Source organism: Oncorhynchus masou, chromosome 13 (genome assembly GCF_036934945.1).
Source record: "Oncorhynchus masou masou isolate Uvic2021 chromosome 13, UVic_Omas_1.1, whole genome shotgun sequence".
NCBI classification, from domain to species: domain Eukaryota; kingdom Metazoa; phylum Chordata; class Actinopteri; order Salmoniformes; family Salmonidae; genus Oncorhynchus; species Oncorhynchus masou.
The window spans coordinates 40,791,788-40,811,391 of NC_088224.1; the positions used below are offsets into that span (position 1 = coordinate 40,791,788).

General features: G+C 41.3%; 1 protein-coding gene across 2 annotated transcripts in view; it reads left to right on the forward strand.

Annotated features, from left to right (window-relative positions):
• The window catches only part of LOC135552323 (angiopoietin-1-like), a 57,264-nt gene extending 39,293 nt beyond the window's left edge, over positions 1–17,971 (forward strand). For both annotated transcript variants that reach the window (XM_064983877.1, XM_064983879.1), the window contains exons 8-9: positions 12,838–12,968; positions 16,627–17,971. In XM_064983877.1, coding sequence (XP_064839949.1) covers positions 12,838–12,968; positions 16,627–16,790 — 295 coding nt within the window. In that variant the 3' untranslated portion in view covers positions 16,791–17,971. The remainder of the gene's footprint in view (positions 1–12,837; positions 12,969–16,626) is intronic.
• Positions 17,972–19,604: the final 1,633 nt, after the last annotated feature.

The following is a 19,604-nucleotide window of genomic DNA, read 5'->3' on the forward strand; positions in this document are numbered from 1 at the left end:
GTGTGGGTTGCAGTTTTATTGCAGTCATCTCCGGGAACATTTTGAAATCGAACTATGTTAAAAAGCAGTGTGGGTGTTACTGAACATATGCACGGACACGAGTGAGGTTTACAGCTCAACGCTCTCCTCCGCATGTATGCCGAAATCCTCTCGGTTGGAGAAAGGCCCTATTATGTTTACTCTTCAACTGACTGTTAAATCTTTATTAAATATCCTTCCTCTTCAAGCCAAGTTCCCTAAATCCTGGGATTTCTCCATATGGTAATGGAAATCTCCCTGGTGGAATCAGACAGTACCCTCAGATGTATTTAACGTGGGGATTTGGAGAAGGACTTGGCAAAGGAGGGATTCTCTAGCTCGGCTGTAACCCCTCTGTCCTAGCCTTACACTGAGATGGGATCCCTGATACCCCTAACTCCTGAAGCTCGGTTTACTCATCCAACACTCATCCGCACTGCATTCTGACTGATAACCACAGTACAGTGGGGAGGCAGCAACGCTGAATACTCTCTGTCTGTAAATCAAATGCTAAGGTATCTCAATACAACGTTATGTTGTGAAGCTAAAATCTAAAGATGATTTAGGTGAGAGGCGGTAGTATTATTCTTATATTTTATTAACCTTTTGTTGGGTTGCGGTTTAAGGTTTTAGTTTAAAGGAATTAACAGGGATGCATACAGTATGATCTACCTCAGTGATGATAATCATTGGCAACTTGTAAAGTAAATAATGGTGAGTGTGTGTGCGCATACGTGTGTGTGTCCATATGTTCATCTGTCTCTGTGATGACACCCAGCGGCAGGCGAGCGAATGGGCTACAGCCAGACACCTCTGGTGTAGGACGTGGTCCATTGGGCATGGTGATTAACCTCTGCTTTGAGCCAATTAGGCTGCAATTCAGCAGGCTAATGACTGCCAGGTGTGCGACAGCATGTGCTGCCTGGACCTCAGCAGGTTTGGTCGCCTCCAAACTCCTTCTCAGACTGGGATAAAAGGAATGAAGCCAGCATGCTAGGTTGAACTGTGTCATTCACGAGAGGAAAGAAGTCAATTTGAAAGACTGACACAATTCTTTCTATGCCACACACATACAAAATAAACTTTTGTACAGGCAGACATACTGTATATAACAAACGTACACCTGTAGGTTACATGTTACAATGTGCTTAAAACATCTCTGGGGGAATCCCTTCAGAATGTCAGTACATACAATGAAGTAAAACAGCAATATCCCCCATTTGGGATAACACGGGGCATTTTGAAATGGGACATGGCAAGCAGATAACAGACGGGCTGTGGAGGTGTCAGTGGGGGCCATTCCACAGTGTGTTTAGCCACAGTCTGATACATCTCACTGGTGCGGAGGAGAAAGACATATTTATGATTTTCTTTATTTTGCAGTGTTTAGGGATGAATGCCACCTTCACTGAGAACCCCTGATGTATGGACCCCTATGGCACACAGGACTTATAGTACTTTGGGGAGTGGAGGTCTCTGTTAACTTTAACTGTCTCTGGCTGAGCCTGGGTGGTTTGATACAACCTTACAGATACAGGAACTCAATTACTATGTTGTTTTATGTTGCATACATACAGGTATTAGGTAGGCCTAACTCAAGTGGTTGAAACAAAAGAGAAGTGAGATTGATGGAAACAATTCTATCTTGATACTACATCATGATGTAATTCAGAATGAGCAACCTCTACATAGTTTGTATGACCAATATAGCCCCGCAGCCTAGCTGTAAAGTGTTATTGACAGTGGAGGCTCCTCATCCTACTCGATAAATTTGATTTTATATTAAAAAAGTTGTCCTTTTTAGATAAAACTATAGTAAATATATTCACGTCACCATATAGCTGATTAAAGCACACTGTTTTGCAATGAAGGTCTACATTTCGATCCTCCTCCGGGTACATTGACTTAACTACAAAAGGCTTATGGTTCTCACCCCCTTCCATAGACATACATTGTAATTATTACTATTTCCGGAGGACGTCGTCCAACCTATCAGAGCTTTTGCAGCATGAACTGACATCTTGTCCACCCAATCAAAGGATCAGAGAATTAATCTAGTACTGAAAGCATAAGCTAAAGATAGCTAGCACTGCAGTGCATAAAATGTGGTGAGTAATTTCCACTGATGTCAGAAGGTGAATTCACCAATTTGTAAGTCGCTCTGGATAAGAGCGTCTGCTAAATGACTTAAATGTAAATGTAAATGTAATTGACTCCAAGAGAGAGAAAGTTATTAGTTCTCAAATCAAAATAATTTATTAAAACATGTAGGAGAAGTAGCAGAAAGAAAGAGAAAGAGCTAGCTAAATCACTTTTAAATCGCTTTTACTTTTACTTAGTTAGCTAGCTAATGCAGCTAGCTAATGTAGCCTAATCAAACACCCAGCTCAAACAGAGGCTATCCAGCACTGGAACTCTTCCAAGTCAAAGTAAGCTATTTTTAAATTAATTTATTGTCACTGGGGCCTGCCGTTGTAACTGCTAAATTACTTACAGTACACTGTACTACCTGATTGTAGCGGGTTTACTAATGTGTTACTTCTAGTAGCTATGTTGACTATGAGGTCAAAAGGCTCATATTTTGAGCCCAACATTTTTGGGGTCTTGCCTGTTTTGCATGTTATTTTGGCATTAATCTGGGATAAGTGGGACGCTAGCGTCCCACCTGGCCAAAAGCCTGAGAAAATGCAGAGCGCCAAATACAAATACATTTCTATAAAAAATAACTTTCATGAAATCACACATGTAAGATACCAAATTAAAGCTACACGTGTTGTGAATACAGCCAACATGTCAGATTTCAAAAAGGCTTTTCGGAGAAAGTAAACAATGCTATTATCTGAGGACAGCACCTCCGTAAACAAAAGAGAGAAAACATATTTCAACCCTGCAGGCGCGACACAAAACGTAGAAATAAAAATATAAATCAATCCTTACCTTTGACAAGCTTCTTCTGTTGGCACTCCAATATGTCCCATAAACATCACAAATGGTCCTTTTGTTCGATTAATTCCGTCGATATATATCCAAAATGTCAATTTATTTGGCTTGTTTGATCCAGAAAACACTGGTTCCAACATGCTCAACGTGACTACAAAATATCTCAAAAGTTACCTGTAAACTTTGCCAAAACATTTCAAACTGCTTTTGTAATATAACTTTATACATTTTTTAAAGTAAATAATCAATGAAATCGAAAACGGGATGATCTGTGTTCAATACAGGAAGAAAACAAACTGACACTACCTTTCTGGTCACGCGCCTCTAACAGTACACTTGAAGTGACCCTCTTTTTTAACAGGGCTACTTCTTCATTACACAAAGGTATAACCTCAACCAATTTCTAAAGACTGCAAGAAAGTCCCTTTTCCCAATGAAAACCCATTGAAAAGCGAGTGACCTCAAAAAAAAAGATCTGAATGGTTTTTCCTCTGGGTTTCGCCTGCTACATAAGTTCTGTTATACTCACAGACATGATTCAAACAGTTTTAGAAACTTCAGAGTGTTTTCTATCCACATCTACTAATTACATGCATATCTTATCTTCTGGGGGTGAGTGGCAGGCAGTTGAATTCGGGCATGTATTTCATCCGGACGTGAAAATACTGCCCCCTGTCACCAAGAAGTTAATACGTGTCACATATCAGTTTGCAAACAATGTAAAACAAAAGACATATCATTGAGTTCATAAAGCAGCATACAAACATGGTCTCTTTTTTGTTTTCGTTGAATAAGGCAGCTCCAAAATGCAGGTGTTTCAGCCTAGCTCAGTGCTTTCTGTGGTGGGGCAAGCCAGCAGAGATTACAGAGTGTTACGCCGTGACTGGCTCAGTGTTCTGTCACTCATGGGGACACTACGTCACCACCAAGTCTAAGGGTAGAGCTAGAATATTCTAGCCCTTTGGGTGCTGCCAAAGAGTTACATTAGAAGTGCCCGTCCAAGAAGGCTCAAGGTCATTGGCCACAGATAAAATGACGTCAAATCACGTTACATGTATAGTAACTTTGATTGTACTGATTGTACTCAAGTACTCTGATTGTACTGATTGTACTATTGTACTCATACTTTCAAAATCTTAGCTAGCAGTCATCATCATGACATTTAATGGTTAAAGACCTGAAGAATAAACCCTCCTCCTCACAGCTGCTAATTTCCCTTAATGTTGATGATGTGGTTGTTACTGACAAGAAGCACATGGCTGAGCTCTTTAATCACCACTTCATTTAAGTCAGGATTCCTACTTGACTCATCCATGCCTCCTTGTCCGTCCAACATTTCCTCATCTCCCACCCCTTCTTATGCAACTATCCCCGATGCCTCTCCCTCTTTTCCCCTGCCCCGCTGCAAAGTTTCTCCTTGCAGACAGTCACTGAGTCTGAGGGGCTAAAGGAGCTCCTTATTAAACTTGACATAGAAAAAACATCTTGGTCAGATGGTTAAGACCCTTTCTTCATTAAGGTTGCTGCCCCTATAATTGCCTGTTGAAGGCCTATTTCTATTTTAACCTGTTTATCAAAAGTGTTGGAAAAACTTGTCAATAATAAACTGACTGGCTTTATTGATGTCTATAGTATTCTCTTGGGTATGCAATCTGGTTTCCGCTCAGGTTATGGATGTGTCACTGAAACCTTAAAGGTCCTCATTATGTCACCATTGCCCTTGATTCTAAGCAATATTGTGCTGATATTCTTATTGACTTGGTCAAAGCTTTTAATACGGTAGACCCATCCTTCTTGTGGACCGGCTAAGGAGTATTGGTGTCTCTAAGGGGACTTTGGGCTGGTTTGCTAACTACCTCTCTCAAAGAGTGCAGTGCATAAAGTCAGAAACTCTGCTGTCTCAGCCACTGCCTGTCACCAAGGGAGTACCCCAAGGCTCGAACCTAGGCTCCACGCTCTTCTCAATTTACATCAACAACATAGCTCAGGCAGTAGGAAGCTCTCTCATCCATTTATATGCAGTTGATACAGTCTTATACTCAGCTGGCCCCTCCCCGGATTTTGTGTTAAATGCTCTACAGCAAAGCGTTCTTAGTGTCCAACAAGCTTTCCCTACCCTTAACTTTGTTCTGAACAGCTCCAAAACAAAGGTCATGTGGTTTGGTAAGAAGAATGCCCCTCCTCCCACATGTGTTATTTCTACCTCTGAGGGTTTTGAGCTTGAGGTAGTCACCTCATACAAGTACTTGGGAGTATGGCTAGATGGTGCACTGTTCTTCTCTCAGCACATATCAAAGCTGCAGGCTAAAGTTCAATCTAGACTTGGTTTCTTCTATCGTAATCGGTCCTCTTTCACTCCAGCTGCCAAACTAACACTGATTTAGATGACCATCCTACCCATGTTAGATTATGGATACATAATTTCTAGAGCGGCAGGTAAGGGTGCTCTCGAGCGGCTAGATGTTTTTACCATTCGGCCATCAGATTATGCCACCAATGCTCCTTATAGGAGACATCAGTGCACTCTATACTCCTCTGTAAACTGGTCATCTCTGTATACCCATCGCAAGACCCACTGGTTGATGCTTATTTATAAAACCCTCTGAGGCCTCACTCTGCAGCCCTCATCCTCCACATACAACACCCGTTCTTCCAGTCACATTCTGTTAATGGTCCCCAAAGCGCACACATCCTTGGGTCGCTCCTTTTTTCAGTTCGCTGCTGCTAGCGACTGGAATGAGCTGCAACAAACACTCAAACTGGACAGTTTTATCTCAATCTCTTCATTCAAAGACTCAATCATGGACACTCTTGCTGACAATTGTGGCTGCTTTGTGTGATGCAAGTGGCACCATGAAGACCAAGGAGCTCTCCAAATAGGTCAGGGACAAAGTTGTGGAGAAGTACAGATCAGGTTTGGGTTATAAAAAAAATATCAGAAACTTTGAACATCCCATGGAGCACCATTAAATCCATTATAAAAAATCGAAAGAATATGGCACCACAACAAACCTGCCATGAGAGGGCCACCCACCAAAACTCATGAACCAGGCAAGGAGGGCATTAATCAGCGAGGCAACAAAGAGGCCAAAGATAACCCTTAAGGAGCTGCAAAGCTCCACAGCGGAGATTGGAGTATCTGTCCATTGGACCACTTTAAGCCGTACACTCCACAGAGCTGGGCTTTGCGGAAGGGTGTCCAGAAAAAAAGTCATTGCTTAAAGAAAAAAATAAGCAAACCTGTTTGGTGTTTGCCAAAAGACATGTGGGAGACTCCCCAAACATATGGAAGAAGGTACTCTGGTCAGATGAGAGTAAAATTGAGCTTTTTGGCCATCAAGGCCAACACCTCTCATCAGCCCAAGAATACCATCCCCACAGTGAAGCATGGTGGTGGCAACATCATGCTGTGGGGATGTTTTTCATCGGCAGAGACTGTGAAACTGGTCAGAATTTTAAAAATTATGGATGGCGCTAAATACAGGGAAATCCTTGAGGGAAACCTGTTTCAGTCTTCCAGAGATTTGAGACTGGGACGGAGGTTCACCTTCCAGCAGGACAATGACCCTAAGCATACTGCTAAAGCAACAGTCGAGTGGTTTAAGGCGAAACATTTAAATGTCTTGGAATGGCCTAGTCAAAGCCCAGACCTCAATCCAATTGAGAATCTGTGATATAACTTAAAAATTGCTGTGTACCAGCAGAACCTATCCAACCCGAAGGAGCTGGAGCAGTTTTGTCTTGAAGAATGGGAAACAATCCCAGTGGCTACATGTGCCAAGCTTATTGAGGCATACCCCAAGAAACATGCAGCTGTAATTGCTGAGAAAGGTGGCTCTACGAAGTATTGTTTTTTTGGGGGGGGTGAATAGTTATGCAAGCTCAAGTTTTCCGTTTTTTTGTCTTATTTCTTGTTTGTTTCACAATAAAAAATATTTTGCATCTTCAAAGTGGTAGGCATGTTGTGTAAATCAAATGATACAAACCACCACATTAGTTCCAGGTTGTAAAGCAGCAAACCACTGTATGTTGTGTAGCTACCATGGTGTGTTGTCATGTGTTGCTGCCTTGCCATGTTGTTGTCTTAGGTCTCTCTTTGTGTAGTGTTGTGTTGTCCCTCTTGTTGTGATGTGTGTGTTGTCCTATATTTTCGTTTTTAATTTTTAATTTTTAATCCCAGGCCCCCGTCCCCGCAGGAGGCCTTTTGCCTTTTGGTAGGCCGTCATTGCAAATAAGAATTTGTTCTTAACCGACTTGCCTAGTTAAATAAAGGTTTAATAAATAAAGTTGACAATCTACTGGCAAATCCTTTTTTATCCTTGTCATATGAAGAGAAATAATGAAGAGAAATTATAGAGAAGACGAGTTGGTGCTCATCGGCCATTGGACATAAACATTACACAACAAGTTGGAAATCACAAATTTAACAATAGGTGGTTTGGAATCAGTGACTAACTGCAAGTATTGCAAAGCAATCACAAGCCTGCTAGTCAGTGGAGTGGCTGTGTGGTCCCAAATATGGGATTAAGCTCTTTTCCAAGTTTAAAATGATAAACATTCAACATTGGCCATGTTGTCAATGAATCATGATTTGGGCCATGCTCAAAACAACTGTTAACTCAGAAATGAGAGAACTTGACTTCAGTGAGTTCAAGACAACTGGGAAGTTGGGAATAAACAAGCTCCGACTGAGAAAACACGTTTTGAACCGTCATCCAACTCGGAATTGTAAATCTGGCCTCTTTCTAGAGCTCCGACCTGAAGATCAATGACGTCAGTTGTTTTGAAAGCACCATAAATCCAGAGAATGCCAGACTTTGATGACAAAATTTGCCCACGAATGCCCACCGCGCCACCTTCCTGTTCAAGTGAGCACAGCACAACAAGGTGAGTCCAAAAATGTCTTGTATGCTGCTGCATAAATTATGTAATATGCCAAGGAGGTATTATACTGTAGCTAAGAAAGTAATACTAAGTGTATGTCGTGTAATAAGCTGTTAGTAGCCCATATGCCTCACCCTAATAGTTTGGTCTATTTTCCCTCTTAATTTTGCCTACTGTTCCCAGTCCACCTCCAGTTTCAATTGTTCTGCCTGCGGCTATGGAAACCTGATGTTCACTGGACGTGCTACCTTGTACCGTACCTGCTGTTTGTGACTCACTCCCCCCCCCACACACACACACACATCTGCTGTCTCGACCTCTGAATGCTTGGCTATGTGCCAACTGACATTTACTCCTGAGGTACTGACCTGTTGCACCCTCTGCAACCACTGTGACCATTATTTGACCCTGCTGATCATCTATGAACGTTTGAACCTCTTGAGGAACAATCTGACCTTAATGGCCATGTACCCATATAATCCCCACCTGGCACAGCCAGAAGAGGACTGCCCACTCACCAGAGCCTGGTTCCTCTCTAGGTATCTTCCTAGGTTCCTTTCTTTCTATAGAGTTGTCATAGCCTCTGTGCTTCTACATCTGCATTGTTTGCTGTTTGGGGTTTTTGGCTGGGTTTCTGAATAAGCACTTTGTGACATCGGCCGATGTAAAAAGGGCTTTATAAATACATTTGATTGATTAATATAAATAAGGCCAAGCGCCAAAAAAAAAAAAGATGTCTTCCCTAATCTTAAACAGCGCCGACCGTCACTGTGTTGTAAGTGGTGTTGTAAGTTTGCAGGCTTTGCGCTAATGATAGTGATTCCCTCATGCATATTGGAGTGGGCTGTTAAAGACAGCAGTGGACTAGTCGACGCATACCGTGTAGTTTAGCACAATAGAATCCTCTATTTGAAAGTAGATGTCATTTAATTTGTTTGCCAAGGATATATTTTGGGAAAGCTTGACAATTGTTCAAGTTTCAAATGATAATGTATTATCATAAAACAATGACACTCGACTGATCCCAATTTCGGTCATTTCCCTCTGCAATACTCCAGAGTCCTGTCCTTATTGCGATTGAAATCAAATCTACAACAAAGCAGTAATAATGATGCGTAGTATTAATACTATTAGCATTTGTATAAATGTTTTATATATCCAACATCCGGCAAAGAAATAACACTAACAAACCAGTATCCCCTTTGGATATTAGCAGAATGACATGGCAGGACACCAACACTTCTTCCTTCAGGCTGTCATTGAGAAAGCTCAAAACAATCCCCCACAATCCAACATTGTGTTTATTAATGAGCCTTGGCCAATCTAATTTGCTCGAGTTATTCCAACAAGAGCCAATCAGATCGGCACAGTTGGCCTTCAAAGTCTGTAAGGGCCCGCATCGGTTGCGCAGATGTTTGACCCTGGAGATGAAATACAGCCCGTTACATGACACGCTAAACGTTTCTGCCGAGAAACAGAGACAGCAGAACAACTGTACTCACGCAGGGGATAAAAATTTCTTTTCCTCTTGAAAACTGCTGCCTCGGATCACCCTACTTATCAGTTAAGCACATAATGGACTTGACATGACAGGATGCAGATGTCAATTGAGGTGGATTATCTGAGGTAAATTGTCTGGTAAATACACAACACACCCAGTAAATACAGACAAAAACTATTTTAAGGTCGGACGAGTGTCATGCGGAGAATCCCTCTTTATGACGTGTCTTGGCGATGTTTCTCTGTGCGGTCGAAAGGCTGTGTAAATGTCTTCTAAATACACAGCTTGTGTCTGTTCTTTATCGGAGCAGTAGCAGGCTACATCCTGGACTGTGTGGGTCAGGAATTAACAGAAGTTAAACTGCCAGGAACTCAAGCTGTGTTTTGTGATATGAGAGGTGTGGGCCTACAATAGAGTATCTGCAAGAACTTCTGTAGTCTTAAAGGGTCAGAGTCGTTCTTCAGCACGTGTCACAGATGAAGACTCACTACCCCCACCCTTCCACTACCCACACACCCACCCACACACACACACACACACACACACACACACACACACACACACACACACACACACACACACACACACACACACACACACACACACACACACACACACACACACACACACACACACACACACACACACACACACAGCTGTGTTTTCATGAAATTTCAGGACTTTTTGGAGTGTACATTTTTTTTAAATCATATTTTCCCTAACCCCAAAAACCCTAAACCTAACCCTAAACCTTAACCCCAAAACCCTAACCCTTAAGCTTAAAAGACATTTGAACAAATTCAGGACCTGAAAAAAAAACTTTTAAAAAGTTCTTGTTTTCCACCACTTTTCAGGACATGAAGGTGAAATGTCACGATATTGGGGTCCAGATAATGTAGGAAAACAAGTGCGCACACACACACACACACACACACACACACACGCGCGCAACTCCCTACAGTATTTCATCACCCCACTACCTTGTCTAATTTCAGCATGTTCTATTCATCCAACCCACCTTTGATTCAGATAAAACCATTATGATTAGAGCTATGACTCTCCACTACATAATACAGTATTGGTTTAGTGGCTTAGTTGAATTCTCAACAGTGATATGGTCACTTCTTTCCTCTTTCGCTCCGTACAAATCATCCATTTACACAGCTGTCTAAATACAGGAGTCATGTTCATGTTAAAAGACTTGCTCCAAGAATACACACCACTGACCAGTGTCTCCACTTCATGAATCTAACCTGAAACCACACAGCTACAAGCAGATGTGTCAGTCAATTACAGTTTGAGGGACATCAGAATGTAATATCTTTGCATTTATTAATTGCACACATATTTTGTAGGCTACACTTCACCCCCCTCACTTTCAATGGGCAATGGGAAATTCATTCCAGGTGGCTACCTCATGAAGCTGGTTGAGAGAATGCCAAGGGTTTGCAACGCTGTCCTCAATGCAAATATAAAATCAACACACATATTTTGTAGGCTACACTTCACCCCCCTCACTTTCAATGGGCAATGGGAAATTCATTCCAGGTGGCTACCTCATGAAGCTGGTTGAGAGAATGCCAAGGGTTTGCAACGCTGTCCTCAATGCAAATATAAAATCAAATATAAATATAAAATATATTTTGATTTGTTTAACACTTTTCTGGTTACTACATGATTCCATATGTGTTATTTCATAGTTTTGGTGTCTTCACTATTATTCTACAATGTAGAAAATAGTACAAATAAAGAAAAAACATTAAATGAGTAGGTGTGTCCAAACTTTTGACTGGTACTTTATATAAATATCTATTTTTAAAAGCCTTTCCAACCTTCCTTATAGGAAAAAACACAACTTGACTAAGACTTGTTAAACCGCCTACTCCCCTGTCCATTCTGATTGACGGCAATGTGTTTCAGGAAATGATTTTGCTTAACAGAACATGTTTCAGAGCGCAGAGCAGACACATTGGCATGGTCCTCTGACAGAGTTTCTTGGCTCTGAGAGTCCATCTTTGGTGAGAGAAAACTCTTAGGCGTGTGATAATGTGGGTTAGAGAAAGGCAGGCCACAGAATGAGCTCCTAATGATGCAGGTCACAGCAGGAAAGAGAGGATTGACACTACAGCATTTCTGCTCTCTTACCAAGAGTGATTTCACAATTCACAACGACACACACTCAAGTGTGTTTAGGCATACCTACTCGTTTTTTAAAACTATTTTCTACATTGTAGAATAATAGTGAAGACATCAAAACTATGAAATAACACATACGGAATCATGTAGTAAACAAAAAAGTGTTAAACAAATCCAAATATATTTTGTATTTGAGGTTCTTCAAAGTACCCACCCTTTGACTCTCTTAGACCCTATTCAATTCCCAGGTGGGGAGAATTGTTAGGGGTTGAGTGGTGAGAAAGATAGTGATGATTGGATCTGAGAAAGGTAGTCATGGAGTGGGCGGATCGATGAGGAAGACACCAAGGCATATGGTTTGGAGTCATTGACTCTTTTTGATCATGGAATAAATATTCAACCAGCTTCCAACATTAGTTGATGTCAAGCATCCTAATGACATTGAGATGTGAGATTACACTTGCCAAATCACCTCGTCAATAGACAATGTCTTGTGACCTTGCAATACCAGTCACTCAACCTAAAAATAGAAATCCACAAAACACACTATTCTAGCGACACGGCGTGAGAAAACAACATTACGTTACCCCACCACCCAACCAACCTTCCAGAGACATTCATCTCAACCCACCCCAGCCACGGTGCCCCTAGACAGGGGTTCCATGATACTGGTCCACCCTGTCCTTCCTGTATGCATCCGCTGGTTCACTATGTCTTTCACCAGCACAGCTGGGGCCTTGGTTGATTTACAGGTACCACATGTGTAGGTTAGACTGAGCAGCCCTGCAGGCAGCAGGCCTGCAATACTGTAACATACAACGTCTTTGGGTTAATATGCTTTATCTCCACCAAAAGGCCTGCCATAGTAAGTGCAGCAGGCCTCTGATCATTCCGACAGAGAAGAGTGTATCACACCGTACTGTATGACAACAGGAGGGAAGACAGTGGGCATAGTGCATTGCATACACACAAGGAGTGACACTGTGTATGTGAGGACTAGGACCAGTGGGAGGGGAGTTATGTAGGCTACATGACGGTGCCTCATTGGGCTGTACCTGGGTCAGCCCTTAACGACCTGGTGGTGGGTCTCTCTGCTCCTGTTATACTGTAAATCGCTGCTCTGAGGCTTGCAGGTGCTTCCCAGACAACTTTGTCTACACTTCTCTCTCTTTATTTCATTCATGTTGACCCAGGCGGAGAGACTGTTTGCAGAACAGATTTGCACAGGCAATCACTGCTGAAAATGTAACTTTCCCGGGAGGTCTCTTACAGTGTGTTATGTCTTCTTCTCTCCCTCTATAATCGCCCTCTTCTATTTTGTCCCCTTTTTCTTGTCGTCCTCTACCTCCTCCTCTCAGACTGTTCCTGAAGAGTCACAGTGGGACAGCAGGCAGGCAGAGCAGTCTGGTGATCCACGGGGCAGACTTCAGCACCAAAGACATGGACAACGACAACTGCATCTGCAAGTGTGCCCTCATGCTCACAGGGGGTAAGTACCAGGGTGTCCCCATAATGCACCACCCTGCATTGTTGAAATATATAGTTTACCAAGCGACCAATGACTTCACAATGGAAGAAGTTAAGCAAAGGTTAAGCTAACCGTAAAGTTACGTTGAAAATGTAACTACAAAACACTTAGTGATATATTATCATATCTATATCTGAATGTCAGACTACAAATTGCAAGACCATATCACTCGGGGGTCGTATGTTATCAGAATGTGTAATTTAGCCTATTAAACACAACAACTATGTTTGAAGTGAGAATTAGGCAGGTCTGATGCTGAAATAAAAAAACATTCTTGCCTACTTTACCCATATTTTATTTTATTTTTGGCAAAATGATAAGTGTGTATAGTTCCAGTAGTTAGCTACACTGCTACATGGCAAAACATTTTTAATTAACTACTGAAAACACTACCAAGATTTGAATTGAGTTCAACTACCACCAAGCTAGTGCATGTAGTTAAATACTAGTTGAAATATACTGACCAAAGATCTAAATGCAACTTGCAACTATTTTAAATATTTTACTGAAATAGAGTTCATATAAGGAAATTAATTAATTAGGCCCTAATCTATGTATTTCACATGACAGGGCGGGTGCGCAAACATGGGTGGGCCTGGGAGGACATAGGCCCATCTACTTGGGAGCCAGGCCCACCCACTGGGGAGCCAGGCCCAGCCAATCAGAATGAGTTTTTCTCCACAAAAGGGCTTTAAAACAGACAGAAATACTCCTCAGTTTCATCAGCTGTCCAGGTGGCTGGTCTCAGTTAATCCCACAGGTGAAGAAGCCAGATGTGGAGGTCCTGGGCTGACGTGGTTACACATGGTGTGCGGTTGTGAGCCAAGTTGGATATACTGCCAAATTCTCTTAAACGATGTTGGAGGCAGCTTATGGTAGAGAAATTAACACTCTATTCTCTGGTAACAGCACTGGTGGACATTCCTGCAGTCAGCATGCCAATGGTGCACTCCCTCAAAACTTGAGACATCTGTGGCATTGTGTTGTGTGACAAAACTGTACATTTGAAGAGTGTATTACACCATGTGTAATGATCACGGTGTTTAATGAACTTCTTGATATACCACACCTGTCAGGTGTTTGGATTATCTTGGCAAAGGAGAATTGCTCACTAAAAGGGAAGTAAAAAAAAATTGTGCACAACACTTGAGAGAAACAAGCTCTAGGATCTTTTATTTCAGCTCATGAAACATGGGACACTTTACATGTTGTGTTTGTATTTTTGTTCAGTATACATAATGTTCCCTACTCCCCAACACTGCCACACTGTGACATGGTACAAAGAGAACCCAATAATGTACTATTTAGTGATGTGGTAGGGGAGAAGAGTCCCCACAAAGAGAAGAGTCCCCACAAACCACTACATCATGGCAGAAAGGAAGATATATCTTTGTAATGCATCCTGGTCAATTGTCTAGAGAACTTGGTTCCACTACAAGACTAGCCTGACTCCTCCTAGCTCAAACCTTGAGACTGGGTTGTGTCATTTTAACACGGACCTGTGCGTGTGTTATTGTACCACAGTACAGAGTAATGAGGCGTGTGTGGAGCTTACTGCATCTCCTAACTTCTGCACTCCCAGTACAGCACATTTGGGGTTTCAAATTAGCACCATAAATGTCCATGGGCCGGGTACCAAGTGTCAGGGAGATTCAACATGACTCTAATTCTCTGGCCGTGTAAGTGGAGCAAGGTGACCCTACTCACTGTATGACAGTTCCCCAGTGGAGGACTGGGCTTGTAAACCGTTTATGGTCAATGGCAAGAGAAGACAATACTGGGGATCGGGGAATTCTGTCCAACCAAATCTAAGGACTGCGTATTTCCCCTAATTCAACAAGCCAGTCTCACAATCCAGCAGTGTGTTTAGCCAGAGAGGGAGAGCAGGAGTGACACTTCCTGCAACAGAGTTAGGAAGGGTGCCTGTATCATAGTAGTGAAAAAAAGGTGGCGCGACAAAGTATTAACTTAAGGGGGCTGAATAATTTTGCACGCCCAATTTTTCAGTTTTTGATTTGTTAAAAAAGTTTGAAATATCCAATAAATGTCGTTCCATTTCATGATTGTGTACCACTTGTTGTTGATTCTTCACAAAACAAATACAGTTTTATATCTATATGTTTGAAGCCTGAAATGTGGCAAAAGGTCGCAAAGTTCAAGGGGGCCGAATACTTTCGCAAGGCACTGTATATATTATAGGTGCCCTTTGCGAACCATTGGAAAACTTCCCTGGTCTGTGGTTTAATCTTTGCTTGAAATTTACTGCAATTACAAATTACCTTAGAGATAATTGTGTGTGGGGTACAGAGATGGGGTAGTCATTTAGAAATCACGTTTAACACCATTATTGTACACAGAGTTAGTCCATGCCACTTATTATGTGACATTGTTAAGCACATTTTTACTCCTGACAAAAAGGGTTGAATAGTTATCGACTCAAGACATTTCAGCTCCCGTTTTTCTTTAAACGAATTTGCAAATAATTCCACTTTGACACAAAGGGGTATTGTGTATAAATCAGTGGCACCAAATTGAAATTTGATCCAAAAGTAATCTTTTTAAATTAATTTAAAACAACAAAATGTGGGAAAAGTCAGGAGGTGTGAATACTTTCTGAAGGCCACTGTAAACACAAGCTCAGTCATACTGAACAGACCTAACCCAGTCCTACTGTATGTTCACTAGTGTACTGAGGTGACAATGACAAAAGACTATCCGATCTGGAAACAGATCACAAAGTGTTTCTAGCAGGGTCATCTGTTTTTACAAGAGAGTAAAAGCCCAGCACTGGAAAACACAGAGGATACTGATCAAATCGGAAATAAATCATCATGGATTTAGTCACAAAGAACCAATGGGAAAATCTTTGCCAACCTGAAAATATAAATATTTGTCTTGCTCATTTTCATGTGTTCTTTGGTGCTAGGGGTAAAGCAATGCATTACCTTTGAGGGAGAAATTAGCAAGAGGATAAAAAAGTGCATACAACAGCATTATATGCAGGGAATTTATGTCTTCTGAATGCCAATCCCAACAGAGCGTATTTGAGCCCATGCACATCTACTCTTTCTCTAAATACCATTGAGAGTTAACAGGTCCTTAAAACTAACCTCTCAAAGCAATTCATGATGACAGAAGTGAGTGCTACAGGGCGACAGTCATTTAGTTCAGTTACCTTTCCTTTCTGGGGTACAGGAACAACGGTGGACATCTTGAAGCAAGTGGGAACAGCAGACTGGGATAGGGAGAGATTGAATATGTTTCCAAACACTCTAGCCAGCTGGTCTGCGCATGCTCTGAGGACGCGGCTAGGATGCCGTCAGCCTTGCGAGGGCTTAACATGCTTAAATACCTTTGCAATTATGTCTAAACAACTGCTCCATTGCTGCTGTTGGGAGTTCACTGTGGCATTCTGTCAAGGTTCAACATTGCAGAACCAGAATAGAGAAACTCAAAGTTTACAGTGTAGGACCTTCTGGTGTAAAGTTTCTGCTTTCTTTTAGCTTTAAGCAATGGCGTTTCATACACACTAAGGTCTGTCTTTGGTTGTTATCAAGTTTTTGTCATAGTGGCTTATAAAATGATCTAATTCTCTCCATCTGTTCTTTTCTCTGCCCAGGTTGGTGGTTCGACGCCTGCGGCCCGTCCAACCTCAACGGAATGTACTTCACCAAAGGGCAACACGTCGGGAAGCTAAATGGCATCAAGTGGCACTACTTTAAGGGTCCCAGCTACTCGCTACGAGCAACAACCATGATGATTCGTCCGCTGGACTTCTCATAGACACCTCGAGTGCGTCCAAAATGGCACCCTATTCCCCATATTGTGCAATACTTTAAATGAGTGCACTACATAGGGAATAGGATGCCATTTCAGATGTGACGTTAGAGTTTCTTCCCTACACTCTCTATAAGGCCAATGGGACAACTATATTAGGAGGAATGCTTCCTGCTTTTACCCTGTTACTATCGTCTCACCATAACGACTTTGGAGTTTGTCCGGATGGGAACTCTACACCACCTGGCTGTTGCTTGGTAATGTTACTTCAGAGTCAGCCTGGAAGTGTGGTTGGAGGGAAGAGGGCTTGTGGAACGAGAGAGGGGTCTCGTCTTATCATAGAGCTACACCGTGAGTGATGAACTCCTTGCGAAGTCGGAGGACAAACTGCTTCGCTCTTTTTTTATATTTGACGCATGAACTCAAGTAGAGTTCAACTCTCAGCCCAGGCCTGTGGACTCTCACCCCAGGCCTGTGGACTCTCACCCCAGGCCTGTGGACTCTCACCCCAGGCCTGTGGACTCTCACCCCAGGCTTGTGGACTCTCACCCCAGGCCCGTGGACTATTGGGGTAGACTTCTCTCCTTTTTGGGAACTGACTGCAACATTGCAACTTCGTCTGCATATGAAGACTATATGACAGACCACACGACTACCCATAGACTACATGATAGGCTGCCTTCAGACTACACGACTCCCTTTACGCATCTGGAATGTTCTCACAACCATATGGGAGAAAAAGGCATTTTTATAGAGGTGTTGCACCAAGACATTGGGACATTGAACAATGTTTTGTATTTCATGCTTTTTATTCTTATATAGCCTAATACATTTGGCATGACTTGATGTTGTTTTTACATAAGTCACTCTGGATCGTTTCTGGAGAGGAAAAGTCACAAGGTCACCATCAGTATAAAATGTTGGTCTTATATGTACTGCAGACTCCAAAGGCAGTTCTGAGAACAAGCCTGGCTCAGTCAATGGTTTTGCTGCCACTTATATAGTTGTTGTCCTGCCAGAGTGCGCTGATTATTTTCAAAGTTCAAAATGCCACGTTATTATTGGATTTGGCAACTGACAGAGATTTATCTGCAGTTGGTATTGGCTGACAACCAATGGCTGCCAAGGCTAAAAATGTGGTGATCTTCTTTCCTCATTTAAATATAAAAAATAATATACTGTAACGAATACAGATATATATATATATATATATATATATATATATATATATATATATATATATAATATTAAAGCATTGCCATACCGTAACTAGTAAAACTGTGTATAAGAAGGACAACATTATTTGTTACACCAAACCAATTGAAGGTAGTGCACATTATGCACTATTTATCTCTAGATGTTGTATGAATATGGTAAGTTTTCCATCTCAAGTATTTCTATACATCTACCCCCCGAAAGCGTTAAAGAAATGGATGGTGTTATTATACATTTTCTGACAGTTTTGGAACCCTTTGAACATCAGATGGTGATTTTTCATTTGAAAACACTGTACAGTATATAGTATTTGGGTACAGCAAAGTGTAGATGATTTGAACAATTCCGAACCACATAAAAATAAAAAAAACTACCTAGCCCTTGTGTGCGCTTGGATCATAGCTTCATAAATGTTCCTTTCAAATGGTACTCCTCAGTTTGCTTTGCATTTGCAATGGTGTTTTACAAAAAAAAGGGGAAGATGTTATGTTATGAATAATCACCTTTTTATGACCGGAGGTGGCTACAGGGTCTTGACAGAAATGTGGTCTGTCCATATTTTGAAACTCTAACCACTGACCAAAAGATAAGTCACATTTTATTGGAAACACCCCACAACGTCCCTCGAATGTGTCTTTGCTTAGACATACAACCGCACTGAACCCCAGATCCAGACAGGTTTTTCTCTTTCATCATTGCAGCTTAGAAACTGTTGTTTTGGCTGAGGCATAAAATGGAGGATTCCTTTAAGTGTACTGTGTGTACTTGTATTGCATTACTACCAGCATGAAACAACAAGAACGAATGCACGGTTTAATATACAATGTTACTAAAGGTGGGCTACATGTTGAGGAAAGACACATGGAACTTGTAAAACTATGAAATGACATGTTTATTAACATACTAAAATTGTATAATTTAAGTGTATATGTAAAATAACTTTCCTGAGGAAAGCCACTCCATTTTGTTTTTATTCCTCCAGAACCACAGTGGTGTTCTGAAGTTGAGCTTAAACCATAGAAGTACTGGTTGAGAGTTGAGAAACATGCCTTAAATGACTCTGCTTTTACCTCGTTAAACTGTAGATTTGATATTTTAATTCAACTACATTTTTTTTGTAACAAGTGGCCGAAATGTCAAGTTGTTAAACTAAATAAAAAGCATGTGATGCACTAATGTTTTCAATCTGGGTATACATTGGGCGTTTTTTTTAAAAGATGTGCTGATTTTGAAACAGACCGATTTTGGGGTCACATTACAATGTATTCACTCACAAGTCTCTCTCACCACAACCTCCTTTGACACATACACACTCAGGTCCCAATGGGCACACCCTGGTTGAATCAACGTTGTTTCAACATAATTTGTCAGCGTATTGTGACATGGAATTTTATCTCAATATACCTCTTTATTTAGGTTGATAGCATTACGTTGAAACAATGACATTGATTCAAGTATACCATTTTATAATCAACATTGAAACATGGTCAAATAAAATATGTCTAATTAAACATGAAATTCAACACAATTTAAAATATAGATTTTTTTTTTTTTACATGGAATTTTCCACACAAATTCAATGTATACATAGTTCTTATGATTATG